The sequence below is a fragment of the Rhagoletis zephyria genome, unplaced genomic scaffold, assembly GCF_001687245.7.
Source record: "Rhagoletis zephyria isolate East Lansing unplaced genomic scaffold, Rhagoletis_zephyria_1.1 Rzeph_scaffold_02778, whole genome shotgun sequence".
Lineage (NCBI taxonomy): Eukaryota > Metazoa > Arthropoda > Insecta > Diptera > Tephritidae > Rhagoletis > Rhagoletis zephyria.
Window position 1 is genome coordinate 47,243 of NW_016159862.1, and position 18,775 is coordinate 66,017.

General features: G+C 36.2%; 1 protein-coding gene across 1 annotated transcript in view; it reads left to right on the forward strand.

Annotated features, from left to right (window-relative positions):
* Positions 1 to 2,371: 2,371 nt before the first annotated feature.
* The window catches only part of LOC108367696 (MAP7 domain-containing protein plexus), a gene marked incomplete at its 3' end in the record, with an annotated part of 23,994 nt that continues 7,590 nt past the window's right edge, over positions 2,372 to 18,775 (forward strand). The window contains exons 1-7 of the mRNA XM_017622387.1: positions 2,372 to 2,897; positions 2,963 to 4,588; positions 10,581 to 10,800; positions 10,872 to 11,158; positions 16,043 to 16,176; positions 17,966 to 18,259; positions 18,353 to 18,625. Of these exons, the coding sequence (XP_017477876.1) occupies positions 2,972 to 4,588; positions 10,581 to 10,800; positions 10,872 to 11,158; positions 16,043 to 16,176; positions 17,966 to 18,259; positions 18,353 to 18,625 (2,825 nt within the window). The remainder of the gene's footprint in view (positions 2,898 to 2,962; positions 4,589 to 10,580; positions 10,801 to 10,871; positions 11,159 to 16,042; positions 16,177 to 17,965; positions 18,260 to 18,352; positions 18,626 to 18,775) is intronic.

Consider the following 18,775-nt stretch of genomic DNA (forward strand, 5'->3'; position numbering starts at 1 on the left):
GATGTCCATACTGTCATTGGTATGAGTTACAACAAACACATCATTTTGACGTAATGGCCTCCACGGCGAGAAACTCAGCTGTCGCCCCAACACCACCTGGTTTAATACACCTTGCTTGAAATCGCCGACGAGCTTTACGGTCTTACGGAAATTGAGAGCGGTGAGAGAATCAGGCTTGCCAGACTCTCGTTTTTGTATTTCTTAAAAATAAATGAAAGCAAACATTGTTGTTTGCATGAATTTTTTTGATGTGGCATTTAAGGCGGCGAACTGTTAAACAGCTGAAAAAGAAAATACAAAAACAAAATATTTCCGCTCTTGGCTTAAGTTGACGTGTTGAGTAATCATTGATGATTTCTTACGGTAAGTTAAATTCAGTTAAGTCTAGACTAACTGAGCTTAAAGGGTAAGAACATAGTGGAGCGGCTAGCTCTTCGCTTTGCTCGCCGCTCCACTATGTTTCAACCCTAAGGTATGTACCTNAAATACAAAAACAAAATATTTCCGCTCTTGGCTTAAGTTGACGTGTTGAGTAATCATTGATGATTTCTTACGGTAAGTTAAATTAAGTTAAGTCTAGACTAACTGAGCTTTAAGGGTAAGAACATAGTGGAGCGGCGAGCAAATAATGAACGATATTTTAACAATTAAATATTATAACACATAAACCGACGGTGTGCACTGCGACCTAGAGGTCTATCGGGCGCTCTGCTCTTCTTAACACTTCCGTTACCAAGATCCGGAAAAAGGCAGCCATGATTCAAAATTGATGCAGCGATGTTAGATAACCTTAAAATATATCTCCATACCCTCTTCAGAACGGGACACCTTCCCTGAGGCACGTTGTGGATTTCTACATTTTGACACTTACTGAGGGGGGTTGTTGTTTTTGTTGTTGTAGAGTTTAGTCTCTCAGGCGTTATCNATAATGAACGATATTTTAACAATTAAATATTATAACACATAAACCGACGGTGTGCACTGCGACCTAGAGGTCTATCGGGCGCTCTGCTCTTCTTAACACTTCCGTTACCAAGATCCGGAAAAAGGCAGCCATGATTCAAAATTGATGCAGCGATGTTAGATAACCTTAAAATATATCTCCATACCCTCTTCAGAACGGGACACCTTCCCTGAGGCACGTTGTGGATTTCTACATTTTGACACTTACCGAGGGGGGTTGTTGTTTTTGTTGTTGTAGAGTTTAGTCTCTCAGGCGTTATCGTCAAGCTCAACTAACGGTAGACCCAAGAAGGGTGCAGCCTCTATGGGGTCTGTCCACAGGGGACGAAGGCGTCAGCTGAGTGGGGTTTTGTGTGCATGGGAAGATATGTTTCGAGTCGTGCGGCGAAGTTGTGCTATTGTGGTCCTAGTCTCCGTCTCGTCCACGTCAGGTGGTTGTGTGTCCAGTACGGCATTCTTCTGTGAACCTCTGCACTTCGTCCGTCAGTTCGCATAGATGCCATGCCTTGGCGAGGGCTCCTCTGCAAGCAAGTGTCTGTTCGGATGTCCACGTCCGTGGGATTCTTTTATTGTGCTGGACTCATACTCGATCCAAATTTGTAGAACACCAGTCTGGTACTGCCAAAAAAATTCAAATATGTACCAATCGTGTGATCCCTGCTTTAGCTATTGCTGTTCTAGTGAAAATCCCTCCGAAATAAAATGGTGTACAGCGCAGGCAGATGTGGCAACACTCTGTCCGAAGCGAAAAATGCATCGAATGTCAGAGCAAAGCATACCAGCGGTTGACAGTTCTGTTCAAAATGGACGCAATGTCTTTTGTGTTCCCATTCTAGATCGCGTGAGCAGAAGTGATAGGTTTTTGCAGTTTACATTTTCCAAATAAAAAAGTGGAGTGTAAAAACTGAAAAAGACCAATGAAAATGAATTTGTGATATACTGCAAGTAATTGGGTCGTAAGATTTGACCAAGGCCCAATGGGAAATGCAAATTACGTCCGAATAGTGAAGCCCATAGAAATAGCAACTCGGATAGTGTCCGATGGAATTTTGTAATACACCAATTGTGAGTTTTCTTTGTGACCTCACTTTTTCCGTTTCGGTGTTCGGGTGCGTTGAGAACTATAAGCTGCGTGCTGGTAAAAGTTGGCCAAAAAGTTGTAGTGCGTAATACAATTTTCATCGCATTGCTAAATAACCAAAGTTGGAGTAATAGCTAACAACAATACTGCAGTCGGAAAAGTTAGCAAAAACTTCAGAAGCAGAAACCAGCGGCAGGCAGTTGGTGTGCGGGTGTTTGTTTGTATGTCAGCCCTCAATGAACGAATGCCTGGCTGGACACACGAAAATCCGAGAAACGCACCGAGAAAGAAAATTGAAGAAGACGGTGCGAACGATCGGGAATTGTGACTAGTGGGATTGGGCAACTTTTTTGTTTTATGCAAACTTTTATCTTCTTTTTTAATGTTGAAAAATTATGATGGATTAGTAAAACAATGCCATACGCATGCATATTCACTTCCACGTATCACATAAATATGTAGGTATCTTGTGTAAGTAGACTAAAGCTGAGAAGTGTTGAATTTGCAGTAAATGTGCAAAGCATTTACGCATAATTGTATAAAATTATAGCTACGTCAAGCTATTTTAACTTTTACAAAAAAAAAAAAAAATAAAAATTGCTATCCAAATACCAAGCAACAAATTTCGAAAGTGCCTACAAACAAGGACAAATTTTAATTCCTTTAAAATATAAAAAAAGTGATAAACCCGGATAATCGCTTAGCGTTTGGTCCGCTAATAAATAATTAAATATTAAACGCGTTTTCCGTATTCAATTTTATTCATCCAAGAGCGACTTTATTTTATATTTACCTTCATCATTGATCCAGAAAAAAAGCGTAAAAATAACCATCAGAAACTGCTACAGATTAGGTAAGTATGTATCTTATATATTTTAAAAGCTTTTACTATCTCTATACCTAATCCATATATTTCAGAAATATATTATGGAAAAAGGGAAAGTTCATGTAAAAAGCGAACAACGTGGCGTGTCTACACAATCACAACAACAAGCAACACCAAAGCTAGCTGAAGGTCATCTTGCTGCGTCACTGTCACCCGATTCGAAATCGTCCCCTTATATGGGAACGCATCACAACTTGGATCATTCGCTACAGTCAGCATACTATCATCCTCAACGTCCATCATCTAAAACAAATCCAGCCAATATTTCGGAATGTGATACTCTCGGCAATTCAGCTAACGATGGCGTATTCCCTTTGTGTTACGTTTGCGGTGGTAACGGCGGCTGCGAGTCTTTACGTATACGTCCGAATCAAGAATGTCCAACGGAACCATATTTTCCCTTCCTAGAACGCCATGAGCCGCCTAACGGCGTGCCAAAGGTAGCGAACAGTCAAACATATGTAATCGCTTGTATGTTATGTTATCGATCCTTGCGAGAACAATGGGATGCATACGAACGGAAGAAGAAACCGCATTTGCAACGCTTATATCATATGAAACGGGTGGATGGCAAAAATTACATAGGCGCCGACATCCAAACGCAAGGCGAATATGCTGCTCAGGTGCTCGGCTTGAGTGCTGATCATTTGCAGCATGGCACTTTGCATGAGGATTTCGCTTACTTTGGCAATGTGCAGAGGACACCAAATCGCGCTGAATACGAACGGCCGGCGAATGTGGTAAATCAATATTTTCCTGTGCATTCAAATGAGCCGCCATCGTCACTACATTATGCTCAAACGACGAATGTCCCTAGCAGTTCATCGGCACAACAGTACTGTGATTATTACAATCGAAATGTTAACGCGACCTTAAATGGCCAATTGACGCCACAACCAAAAGAAAAACAAATTAGCTCCACGCAGTTACCTAAGGGTATGACACACATGAATGAGGAACCTTCCACAGTTGAAACACGTAAAGCAGTTGCCAGCGGTTCGCCGTATGAATCAATTAATATAAAATCATCATCATTTGCGCATCACAAATTCAAATTGGGACAGATTTCCTATATGAACTCAGCTGCAGCACGCCACGATCTAAATCCACCAAATGAAGCTCAAAAACCTACTTCTAATTTAACTTCTGATAGCAAACAGCACCAAATACAACATCAGCGACAAGATCGCATCAGTCCATATGATTATGGTATTGCAGCTGGTGGCGGAAGTCATTCGAATGCCCCTTCGATGGCTGATGCCGACGATACTGGTGCCGCTTTAGATTTGCGAAACTCTAACAACATTTGTGAACCCTATATGCTATCATGCGGTACCTCGCGGCAAATGTTTAGAAATGCCTCGCCTAGCAATACAGCCAACCAAGTGGATGTCGGCATACTGGATTTGTCAATGCCAGACAAAAACTCATTGACTGAAGTATGTTATGTTTGTGGTGATGAGCAGCGGCGTGGTAGTCTCATCGAACTCAGTACTGTACGTTCCAAAGATCTGAAGGGTCGCCATCATCCGTACTTTCCCATTTTCAATGAACAGCATCCACGTCCGCCACGTTCACGCCCAAAGGATCCGCGTGGCATGATACAAGCCTGTCAGCTATGCTTTGAAAATCTTATACAACAATGGAACAGCTATCAGGTAAGTCGATGGAGAGAAGGAAATGCAATTGTAGAAACATAATTTATAAATAGCAGAGTTTTTCCAAGTTTTAAGCTTTGATTATAACTACAGTGACCATCCGTCCTGTACTGGATATACCTGTTTTTTGACCAATTGTCCTGGTAATTTATTTATTCTATACAGGACGCCAAATGTTCTGTATTTCTTTTAATATCCTGTATTTGTCCCGTATTCGGTGTTCAGTATTTCCACGCCATGTCAGGTCATTAAAATGGCGTGTCTATGAAACAATTTTAAGTGATGTTGGTATATGATCGTAATTTTCTCTATAAACAGTTATTATTTTCTAATCTGAATGTCTGTGCTTCGAATTGAGGAACACTTACAGTGACCAAAATATAAATTAGGACTCAACATCTTAGCCAGGTTTGGCTATTTTGCTTTTGGTTACGTAACGTTTATTATTTTTTATGAAGGTAAATCTCTTTTCCATATAAACCATATAAATCAAAATTTCCGACTTTTTGCAAAAACTGTGAAAATTAATTCTGTAAAGTTTCATCAAAATCAGAGTGTTTAGAAGAAAGTTGATTTGCAGTTTTGTAGCTCATTAAAATTTAGTACAAAAATGTGCAACGTGCTGCTCATTTGATTCCCCATAAAAAAAAATTTCTAAAAAAAAAAAAGAACAACATTTTCAACAAAAAAGTTGCCAAAAATTAACGGTAAGTCCTAGCTACTTAAGACTTGCACCTTAATAATAATAAATTGACGCTTACTCAACACGTTANAAAAAAAAAAAATTTCTAAAAAAAAACAACATTTTCAACAAAAAAAAAGTTGCCAAAAATTAACGGTAAGTCCTAGCTACTTAAGACTTGCACCTTAATAATAATAAATTGACGCTTACACAACACGTTGGCATTTGGCCGAGCTTCTCCTCCGATTTGTGGCGTGCGCCTTGGTGTTTGTCACAAAAAGGGGAGGAACCTACAGTCTTACGCCGACTCCGATCGGCGATTGTATTTTTATGAGACGCTGTTTTTTTATGGCAGCAATACACTCGGAGGTTTACCACTGCCTGCCGAGGGGCGACCGTTGTTAAGAAAAAACCTTTTTTCAAAATTTTTCTGCGATGTTTTGCCCTGCCAAGTGGAAGCGCGCACTGCTTACCACTACACTAGAGTGGCCGCCACTCTCGTAACCTAACCTAAAAAATCATATGGCACACAAAAATTTTGTTGATACCTTAATTCACCTAACTGGTATGCAGCAGTTTCGACAGCTTGCCGCAAACAACATTATTTAAATACCCCTTTGTTTACAAAAAAATATTTAATTTTCAGCTAAAATGTAAATTTATCAATCCACCAGAAACATTTGTTTAACATTGGCCTTATCTTCCAAGTTATTTTTTAACCGCAACGCAACCTGCTAGCTAAGCTTTTCCGATGCTATATACAGCGTTAGAGTTCTTTTCATATTTGAGCAGTTAGTAACTATTAAAAAAACAGCTGCATGATTGACGTATAGTACAAATAAATAATTTCCACAGAGTTTGTTAATTTTGTGATTATAAACTAATTTTTGTTCAGTTTGTATAACCATTGTAGTGGCTGGAAAGTTTTTTTTTTATTTTTATATTACAGACGTACACTAGGTATACTAGTGCAAACATGAAAATGATTTTGTGTTGGTGAAAAGCATTTTAGATTACATGAGCGATATTCTATGTAGTTGTTGTATCTGCAGTGTTTCCATTACTGCTTTTGACTCTGATACTGCATTCTGTTGACTCGGGGTCCTAATTAAGTCAACCATTATATACACATATATGTACGTATGTACATGCATATACATAGGTACAGGCTAAGTTGATTCCCACTGTTATCAGTATTTCATGTGGATTTGGGTTCGAATCGCTCATTGTCCGCTACACACTTCCAGTCGTATACGAAGCGTGCTCTTATTCGTTTAACACCGTCAAATCGTGCGGCAACAGCAACGGTAAAGGCGGTAATGTCACTGTCAGTCAGCGGACACGTTTCGGTTTCTAGTGTCTGTAGTTACATTTGTGCGTAGATATGTATGTACAAGTGTACGTGGACTAATTGTAATTGCTTCTGTGCGTGAATAAATATAGATCAAAAACGATCGTCAGATAAGAAAGATAATAAATAAACGCGGTTTCGTAAGACAAAGTGCTAACATAAAGTTAAAAAGCACAAGAATTTTAGATAAACAAAAACTTCAGTTTCGAAATCTGCTTTAAACCAGTGTTTCCGCTTCAAAAGTTGCCTAAGGCAGTATTCCTGCGTTCGCTGTATGTATGTTGAGCGATCTCTTATCAAAAGCTTATAATGTATAGAATAGTACTTGCTGTTCTAAATTTAAAGTGTTGCTTCATTTGTAAATTGATTAAGCAAAATATAACTGCGGAATAAAATTAAAAGTTATCTTTTCGAGTGCTCTCGTGTTGGCGAAAAAAATTTAAATTTTTAAACATATTACTTAAGTGCAACGCCTCTCTTGCCCGTGTTCGGACTTGTAAATGCCATTTTTTTAACATAAGTGGTGTAGAAAGAAGTGTTATAGTTTTGTAAAAACTATTTGTGTGGGGAATATTTTTTTTGCGATCCTTAAATCAATGCAAATTCGCAAGTGTTTATTGCTGTTGGTAATGGCAGATTGTAGTGATAAAGGTGCGATCGGTGTCGGTGTTACAACAAATGCTGTTGGTGCAGCGATAACGTTAAGGGGAACAGAAGCGACAGCTTGTACGCGGAAAGAGAGGAAATTGCTGGAAAACGATAACTGGAAGGATTATAAGAAATTAAAAACTTATCTAATTCTCAAAGATAAGGAGGAAGAGAAGGTGAAGGTAAATAGTGAAATAGGTGGTGGTAATCTTAGGCAAATATAATAAATGGGAATGTTAAGTATACTTAACAAAGTAAATACAAAATAAAAATACAAATAATGTTAATAAATAATAGGTATTTTCACCATAGCTGCTTGGGGAGCCTTATGCTGTTATAATACCTCCTTTTGTCGCCAAACTTGCCAAATTGCACTAGGTCGAACATGTTGGTATTTTTCATCTCTACCGCCGCAACGACACTAAGGCGGGACCGTTAACCCTGCAGGGAAATCTAGAAGTTCCTGGGCTAAATTTGTCTGAAAATATGCAATGCATTGGGGAAAGTCTCTCATGCAGCCTAACAAGTCAATTATGGCAACTGTCTTTTAACTTACCACAGGCAAAAAAATTTGTACGAATTTGTACGAATTGTCATGATATTTGCCCGAATCGCGTTCGTGCAAGCCAAAAAATGATCGATCACTCAAAAACTGAGAGCGCAAAGTGACAGTTCTCCTGGAGAGAAGTTGCAAATTCTTGCACGAAAAATTTTAGCCAACAAGAATTTGCAATCCCGAAAAACATATGATTGTGGCACATGGTTGCATTGTGTTCCGACGATAATTTGAATAAAAAAGTTCGTTAAATTTAATAATTTATAAACACGAGAGATTTTCAAAGAAAAAAGGAAGTACATACTTGTTGATATCCCTACAAGAATTGTGTGATGGAAACTAACACATTCTCATTTATATAATTAATTTCGTTTATTCCAAATTAGCAAAAAAAAAATGCATTCGCAATCGGATTGCAATTGCAACCAGAGTCTTTTTAAGAAACCCGACAGCTAGTATGATAAAGAGCAAGAAATATACATGTATATTCTATTTTTGTCTATCTGAAGTAATTTTAAAAATTCTATAAAAATTTGCGTTCGTGTTGAAATTTGCAAGTTTCCCAACATGAGAGAGGATTTAAGAGAACTTTTTCATACTCTCTGATATTTTGAGTGTTGGATAATTCTTGCTGGATTTCCGATGAACAAACCTATTTGCTGTCTTTCGAAAGACTAATGCAAAGATCTGCTAACGAGGATATATACACTGCCGGAACAGCAAAATTTTCACAATATATGCAACAATTTTCATTCTAATATTTTTCCGCTAATTTCGTATAAAAATATGGTTCATTCTACAACAAGAAACATAAAAATATAATTCCTAAACTTTGTGCAAAACTCGCGAAAATTCAGCAAATCTTCATGAAAATTTTCAACTTTTTAATCAGATTTTTTAGAATTTCTTTGTGTATGCAGATTTGTAGCCCAATCAATTTTATTATAATAAAGTGCAAATTTTAAGTAGCTAGGAATTACTGTTGATTTTTGGCATTTTTTTCACGCAGTCTTTTCCATACAAAAAATTTTTTCGAAAATACTTTATATGGAATAAAATGCAAAACACCTTCAACAAAAAAATTCTCAAAAATCAACGCGATTTTTGACTAACTCCACACTTGCATTTTTTTACTATAATTTAATGGGCCGCAAAACTGCGTACTCTGATTAAAAAGTTGAAAATTTTAATGAAAATTTGTTGAATTTTCGCTAATTTTGCACAAAGTTTAGGAATCATATTTTTATGTTGTTGAATGAACCATATTTTTATACAAAATTGGCGGAAAAATATTAGAATAAAAACTGTTGCATATATTGTGAAAAATTTGCTGTGCCAATACTTTGTTCCGGCAGTGTATATTTTTTTAAATAAATAAAAACAAGAAATTAACAGAAAATAAATAAATAAAGGAAAAATCAAATGAAAACTAAAAAATTAGTTTCTAAAAATTAAATGATACTAAAATAATTGTTTATGTATTTTAACAGAAAATTCAGTTAAAAAAGAAAAAAAAAAATTAAATAACTTCCTTAAAATTAGTTAAGTTAATTTTTTTTAAGAATATCTCACACCCAAATGAAATTTCATTAAAATCATAAAAATATGTACATATAAGTTTCTAGAAAGTAAATGATATTAAAATAATATTTTTCATTTAAAAAAATTAAATCAAAGAAAAAAATAAATCAGAGAAAGTAATAAATTCATATAAATATATCCATATACATATATTTTTCTCTTTTAAACAATAAAATGAAAAGAAAATTAATAAAAAAAATATTAAAAACAAAAGAAAAACTTTAAAAACAAAATTCCGCTGCCCAAGGACTCGACCTCGGTTCTCACGCCAGTCCTTTGCAACTCTTGGAGCAGCGCGATCAAAATGATTCCAAGTATTTTTTTATCAAAAAAGTGGGTAAGGGAGCTGTTTTTGTAAGATATTCGTGCCGGAATAAACCAAATCCTGCAAACAATCTTGCCTACTGACTTTCAACCGTCTTATAAAAGACTTTCAACTATCTTAGCTAGAATTGCCCTGTACTTTTTCTGACCGTCACTGATATAAGATCTATCAAATCTATAGAAAGCTTTAAAAAGCTTTCGTGGGATGTGTTTAGGTCGTAACTGATTTGCAGATTTTCGATGGTAAATATATCTTTCTTTTTCACAACTACTGAAAATTTTCTATAAGCTTTATATGGACGCACAGATTAAAAACTCTTTCTGGCCGTCACTAATATTAAATCTATAGAAAGCTTTCAAAAGTTTCTGCCGTAAGATGTACTTTGGTCGTAACTGATTTGCAGATTTTCGATGATAAAAATGTGCTTATTTTGCACAACTGTTGAAAATTTTTTTATAGATTTTATATGGACGCACACTGAAACCTCTTCCTGACCGTCACTGATCTAAAATCTATAGAAAGCTTTAAAAAACTTCTGCCGTGGGATGTGTTATGGACGCGACTGATGTCAAAATTTTTGGTGATCAAGATTTATTTCTTTTTTACAACTGTTGAATGTTTTTAGGGCCCCTGCGAGAATCTCGTTCTTCTTCTAGGGACCGATCTCGGCAAGAGCTATCTATTGTCCGTCTGGTTCAGCAGATGACGAATGTTTGGCTGAATCTGGTCTTTAGGATTCATAGCATCGTTTAAAGTTACTTAAATAATATCTTTATAACTACCTTTTCTTTATGCAGACCTTGAACTAAAGTAATCTATGCAAAATTTTAACCTCGTATCTTTTTCCAGACTGGCCAAACACCTGAAAATGATCGCTCCTATACGCTACGTAAGAAACCCACATCCGTCACGGAACGCACCACATTTGTATGCTATACTTGTGGCGGCGATACGCCCTCTTCACGATTACGGCTAGTCTACTGCTGTCCAAATGCTGAGCGCGAGCCCTACTATCCCTTCATAAAAACAATGAAAGCTTTCAAAAACGCTAGTCCAATTAGTCCACAGGGTAAGTACCTACGCATTTTTTACTTCCTGCCAATCACACATTTTGCTTAATTTTTCGCTCTTCTTTTTCAGGCATGGTGCAAATATGTTCCTCTTGTTATGAAAAGCATTTATACTTAGCTGAAGGTGGCAATAATGCTACAATGGCAACAGCTACCTCTACGGGGCGTGTATCCGTCGGCGCTGGCTGCGATAATAGCGCTGGCGTTGGAGGTGCCGGCGTTATTTACAGCATTGATAGCGACTCAAATCTCAATAACAACAATGTGATCGGCACCAGTGCTGAGGGTGCTGGACGTTATACACCCTCTGAGAAGTCATTAGCCAATTCCGATTCGACAAGTAATGTGAAATTTAAGGTGAGTTGAGTTTTAAATAATTAATTTGTCCACTTCTTTCTGTGCTAGTTATTGCATAAGACGCTGGTCGCCCCAAGTCCTCAATTATGAGTGCCTTTTCAAGTATGCATGTGTACATGTATGTACGTGCGTTCGTGTGGTTATTCCTAGATTATAATTCCGCAGTTTAAAATAAGTGGGCATAGTGTTTTCGCTTAACTACAAATGTTTATGTTCGTATATATATTTATAGGCATAAGTACATATGTACACTTTCCACTAGATTTATTTTTATTAACACGCGGCATCAATATGATTAACGAGCACTTATATTTATTTTTTCTGATAACGTCGAATGTCAATAAAGGTGCCCACTCGATGTAACAGAGGCTATCGCTTGGGGCCAATAAAACAGTCACCTTTTGCCTTATCAGGCCAAGCAACCATCTCGCATGCATGCAAGTCAGCAAAAGTCAACGAGACGGCAGCAAATATTGTTGGTGGTGTAGTACAACACGCTGACGCGCTCTATTGAATGCAAAATGATTTAAAGATTAAACAGAAGGAGAATACAAAAAATAAAAATCAAATACAAAAAAATTGACTGACGCACAGACAGACAGAAGGTGAAATGTTACAAAAATTCCGCTATTATGGGAAAAATACTAGTTGTATGCCTAGCAGCAGTTCAAGTAGATTATGATAGTATATCATACGTATGTATATTTGCATTTATGTATGTACATAAATAGCATCCCGTATACAGAGAATAAAACAGCAAAGCGTTTTTCGCACTGAAGGCCGTTCGTTGGCTAATGTATATTGTTAAGTAAGCATGGTGAATGGCAGACAAATTTTGCGTGAAGTATTGTTTTAATTGTTGATTGTCACTTTATTATGTTCTATTTATTTGTTTTTTTTTTTGTGCACATGCATGCCTTTTTAACCTTTTTTTTTGCAAATAACTTGCTGCCGTTCTAATGACAAGTGTCTCGTCCGAATGTGTGTCTCACATGCCCCTCTCTATATCTGTGTTGGTGGCAGTGGTGGTGCCAGCGGTGGTTTGCGCATTTGCAAATATTTTGAGAGTAATTTCATTATCAATAACACCAAATAAAATGTCAACATGTGTACTAATTCAAGTCAACAAATGTCACTGATAAGATAATGAGCCTAGCTGTAATATTATTTTTGTGTTTTTTTTGGTTTCTTTTACGTTTTACTTTGTTTGCACTCGTATTTATTATTTCACTCCATTAAAATAAAATAAATTCTTAGATGGCTAGAAACAAAGTAAATAAAAGGAGTGTTAGCTTTACCGAGTAAGCATATACATACATATGTAGGTATGCACACATATAGAACATGTGTGATAAGTAAGCCGGCCGCCGTTGCTAGGACCCAGGCTTGATCAGGGAATATCTAAATGATAGAAAATATTTTTTATTTTTTTTTCAATTATGTTCGCGGCTCGGCAGGCATATTAGTTTTAACCAGAAAAATATGCAAATCTGCAAAATGGTAAATTTGTTCCCATTTTATTCGCAATATAATCGAAATGTGGAGGATGTATGAGTCAAACGGACCTCAGATTCGGATTCAGTTGGTGGAAATACATGCCGGTGGCGTGTATAGTAAAATCGTTTCTCAATTACTACTCTTCGCCACAGCCTATACTGGGATCTGCTAATGTGAAGCGTGAAAATTATAACAGATAAACACAAGGCTAACAGGTTCTAGTAGCTGAATCCGGATAGAAAATACTCGTATGACAAAGGCTGAATTTCTTTATTCATTCTGAACGTTTGGAATAAACTTTTTTGTTTACTTATTCTTTAGAACGTTCCTGATGATATGTTAACGTATATTTCAAACGTATTCTGTTTATTCCGGCTGTGAAATGGGATTATCCGGAATGTATAAAGAAACGCAGCTAAAATGTTAAAATAATAATAATTGCAAAAGTCAACATTTTAAAAAGGTTTTTCTAGATTTGCATAGCAATTAAATGGCCCCTTATTCAGTAAAAAATTACTATTGTTGGTAGTAGCGATTTAAAGATGTTAGTAAACATACGTGCTGACGTGACGTTACAAAAAAAAGGGGTGGATTTTGACTTGGGTTACAAAATGGCAAAACTCAGAAATTGGGCAATACTATTTGTATGAAACTTTTGTAGTAATATAATAAATATTTAAGGTTAATTTTCCAAGTTTTTAAATGTAGAAATATTTTCTGCTTTTTGTTTAATCAGCTGAACTATCTGACGGGACATAACCTGACGCTACTTTACTAAAATCTCCATTGAAAAAGTTTTGTTAATATTGTTTTCGAACGAATTTTCAACGTGAAAAAACATCCATTCTATGCCGAATATACTTTTTGTTTTGACATCGACGCCACAGCGGTTCCCTTTTTTTCAAATGCCAAATGTGAAATAAGCCAGAGCATAAATACAGTTTTTCAAAATATCTCGACCCTGGCGCCCCCTAACGAGATAATTTTTAGCAAAAATGTGTCTGCCTTCATTACCAGTATATTCTATAAAAAGCAGCCAAATCGGCCTATAAATAAGTTAGATAAAGGACTTTTTTTCGCGGGTGACTTTTCGCTGGGATCGCCCATATATATATTTTTTTTGACAAATTCTTTAACGATTTGTACTACTTCTTCATACTTATTGGGAAATAAACAACCTACAGCCTTGGCCATAAGGTGGACAGCCCAATATATGACGATTTTTTTTTTTAATTTTCTTTTGTTTATTTAATGTTTAATATTTTTTTTACAAAATCTTAGCTCACCATCTAACAAAACATATGTAAAACCAAATTCCATACTTTGTGCAAATAGTATACAAATTTTACTTTATTCAGAATCTTTAGAAAAAAAATTGGTATGCAGTTTTGTAGGCCATTAAATAATAGTAATAATAAAGTGGCAGTTTTAAGTTGCTAAAAAATCCCGCCGATTTTTGATTTGATGACAAAGAGACGTAAATTTTGCCGACAGTGCATACAAAAAACTTTACAGTTATCATCAATTTTCGTATCCGGAAAACGTTCGAAAAAGATGATGTCATTCGAAAGCAGTAATTGTATTTTATTTGCTCAAGCTAAACATCTGAAAGGATGCATGCGTAGTCGGCAGTGGCTGAGCGTGCAGAGGAGTGTGCCGCTATTTGTTAGCTTCCAAAAGGTGGCGGTTTTCGAATGCCGTCAGCCGCTTCCTAATTTTATTTTATTTCTTTTGAACCACGAAAAATATCTCTGAAGTGCAGAAGGAAAGTGTATTGAATGAAAAATTCAATCAGACAAATTTCAGAAAAACACAACCGAAAACGTATCTTTTTCACCGCCATTTTCGGTACTTTTCTGTACATACGTTTCTATGGGCGTGACCCCGCCCACTTATGATGAAATGCTATATCTCAGTAGCCGCTTCACCAATCCTTACCAAACTCGGTAAGAGCCTTGCCTAGGGTTTAGCTAAAAAATCTATTGAGAATCTTTGAAATCGGGAACTAACCACGCCCACCTGCCTTATAAGGGTAAGGGTGGCGCCGCCCACTTTTTACCACAAATGTGTATCTCGGTAACCGATTTATCAATTTCTACCAAACTCGGTACACTTAAATTATTCAAATCGGACGAAAATTACACCCGCTTCCGAACACGAAAAACTGCGATATTTCATTAACTAAGGGCGTNACCACAAATGTGTATCTCGGTAACCGATTTATCAATTTCTACCAAACTCGCTACACTTAAATTATTCAAATCGGACGAAAATTACACCCGCTTCCGAACACGAAAAACTGCTATATTTCATTAACTAAGGGCGCTAATTTAATCCAAGTTAATAGTTACAACAATCTCTTTACGATATATAAGACTGCTATAGACTTTAACGAATTGGGCGTGGTACCGCCCACTTTATGACTAGAAAAGTGTATGTATCTCGGTAACCAGTTCATCGATTTCTACCAATAGTTGATACCTGTCTGTGCGTCGGGTAAATAACTTAACTTGTTTTTTAATATTTTTTATTTTTATTATTTTTTGTTTTCTGATTGCGATAACCGAAGAAGGAAGCGTGTTTAATTACCGCAGATTTATTGTGAAATTAACATCAAGGGCGCTGACATCTGCAATAACCTAATCTAAAATACTATAAAATACAGATTAAAATGTAGTCCCAAAATAAACGATAACCTCATGCAAACATAGACCTAGCCATGAATTTTTATTTATTTATTTTTATTTTTTTTTGTTTCATTGAAAAACGTTTGTTGTGTGACCAAGAATTGTGAGATTTAATGCCTCAAGCGGCTACATATTAAACTAGGGCTAAAATTAGTGTCACCAGCCAGCAGCAGCTATCTAAAGCATTCGTAAAAAAGCGAGTAGGCAACAGTAGTGGCTTTTTCTTTGAAACGAGAATCTAATCATGTCGACAATGCTTGCGAGCCAACGCTTTTCAATTACGATAATTGTCGAGTATGTTTGTTTGATGGATGGCTGCGTGTGGACTTTGGGGTTGTGGCCAGTATGTACATTTGTATATGGTATATGCGCATATAGTTATTTATAAATTCATAAATAAATAAATAAATCAAATTACTTATAAGTATTGACAAAACAGATCATTGTAGTGACGCAAATAAAATTGATTTATTCGCGAAATTTTATATTTCGTATGGATTTGAAATATGGCAGTGTAAACCTATTTTTTATTATACATATGTACATAAAAATGTGTTTGTTAGCTTTAGCCTTAGCTTTTGTTTGTCCTATTGCATTTGTTGTTTGTATTTGTATTTGTATGCTACTATACATATGCAGCTTATGCCGTCTGGTAATGTAGTAATATAGGTGCCTGCCAACTATTTCACTTCCTTTTCAGCCATACGAACCAATCTCAAATAGTTCTCCATCCACACAGCGTGATTTTAAATTCGCACGACAGGGTGATTCGCGTCCAAATTCGCCGACATCATCATCTCAGGGACCCGGCGAAAATGAGCGTGGACAATATCCGTAAGTATATTCAAAGATCTGTATACATTTGTCGCCTGGATGATAGATTGTCGTAAGCGTCATTTTGACGATTTTTAGTTGTAGATACAGTTACATATTTAAAAAAAAAATAAGATCTATCAAATGGCGTTATTCATTTTTGGATATCTCCTTTAGTTTCCGAGATATTGAGTAAAAATCGTCGTTAATTTAGTACATATGTTTATCACATTTTGCCGTATTTCAAAGTGGCTGCAAAATTGTTGGAAAATGCAGCATACGACAAAATGTAACTACAGAAAAACCTTCATAACCTCAAAAATAACACTATCCAATTCCTATGAGAATTGCTTGGTGATTCTGAAAATCGATTGTTCAATTGGTTCGTAAGATATACATACGTAATTAAGTGGAACCACTCTTTTTTTTTTAAGTTGAATAATGGTAAATTTCAAATATCTCGAAAAGTTATCCATAAAAAAATAACTTCATTTACGGAATCACCGAGCGAATTGCATAGGAATTGGATAGTGGCATCCGGTGAACAAAAAAAAAAAATAAAAAATTTGTGATCCAAATATTTTTAAGAACTTCGTGAACTAGTAACATTCTCCGAGGCTTTGCAGAAAATCTATTGTCTCATTTCGTAGAAATTGCATTCCATACTTCAATCGCGATTGGCCAAACTTGCCGAAACTAGCATACGACAAACTTCCACCCAGGCGACGATTTACGCACATGATGTACATGGAAAAGTTGTACAACATTTTTGCCAAACATATTTATCTGCACAGCTGCGATGATATAAATACTATGTCTATATTTATCTTAAGTCTACCGCTTAAAAACAAATTATTTTTATTATTAAGTATATACACTCCGCTTCACTTGAATAGGTACACATTTTGCCTTCAAGATCTGATCTTGTATCTGGACTTGGGACATTTGTAAAAAGCTTCCTTTCAATCTCATTTTGAAGAATGATCAGTTTCGAAGAAAAGTGGTGAATATGAAGAAAACACCGAGAATGAGTTCAGCTCAATAACAACTTTCCAAACAACACCACTCAGTAACGGTGAAAATGGGCAAATCTGTACAAATGTACAAATCGTGCGATACCCGCCTTAAACCTTTTTAAGAATTCTTCAAAGTGAGATTAAAATGAAGTTTCGCCGATGCCCTAAAGTCCAGATCTTAAGGAAAAAATGTGTACTGATTCAAACGAAGCGGAGTGTATGTACATATATCAAGCGCTTATATCTGCAAAAGCAACAAAAATTAGTTTTTTTATATTGAAATCATCCTCCGACTTAACTGCCATCGATGATACTGTGAAGATAGTCTCATATATCGTTTGTTAGTAAAATTTACTGTTGGACTTCAATGTTAAAAGCAATAACAAGTTCAGTCACGGGTTGGTTTGAATATCAGAAACTATTTTGTTTAAATTAAAATTGCAGACAGATTGAATATAAGCTCTGGATATATAATTTTAAATCATATAAAAAATTGTTCTATTATATGTTCATACGTAGTAAGGAGGTCATATGCTTATTCTAAACGCTCGATGAACAACATTCGATACCGAAAAAAACTCGAATCGAAATTAGTTTTTGAGATTACGGCATTGTATGACAAGTGCGTTTCGGCAAATGCAATTATTTTCATTCGATCACGAATGTCGTGGTTCGTGCCCTAGTGGCATAGCATAAAAACGAAATATTTCAATACTTACCTAAATTGCGAAAAAAATTCAAATGAAATTTTTAATAAAATGTTTCCTAATGCATGTTTGTATCTCCTTGCACAGTTGCTCCATTTGTAAAGTCCTTTCCGCTGCCAACAAAATGGAATGGCTCTCTACTAGCGCCGAACACATGAATTCGCATGCCATGCATTTTCCCTGCTTGCGTGGAAGCAATAGCAACAGTCGTGATAATGTCAGCTTAAGTGGCAACAATGGAGGTGGTGGTAATGGTAGCGGTGGCTCTGCCAATAACAACGATACCAACAATCGTGTACTCGCCTGCAAGGATTGTGTTAATTACTTAGCGCGTCAATGGGAGACAATGGATGCCGAGCGTGTGCCATTAGAGCATAGAAGGTACATAAGAGAGCTAAAAACCATTTTCTATATATATTTTTTAATATATTTATGATATGATATTTTAAACTATATACATTTCTCTTTATATAGATACAATATACCTTCGCCCATGATCACTTCAAGCTCACCCAATGGCTCACGTCATGGCGGTCTAACCATAACTACACCACCGTCCACGCCATCTGTGTCTTCAACACCAGCCAGCACATCGATTTATTGTTTCCTATGTGGCTTGCATTCGGATTTGACATTGGCGAGGGTGTTGTATGCAAGCAAAGAGGTAAAGTTTAATTGCAATTTTGTATTTGTAAGAAAGTTTGGACTTGTAATTATTAGGCATAGCAGAGAGTTAGATGTGTTTGAGTGCAAAAATTGGGATTTTATGCTTTCTAGACAAACAAAAATGCCAAAACTTGAATGAGCCTTAGGACTTTTCTATAAAAATACATATCGATTCCTAACCGCCAGAAAAAAACGTAAATGCATCTAGGAGAATTTCTGCACCAAAACGAA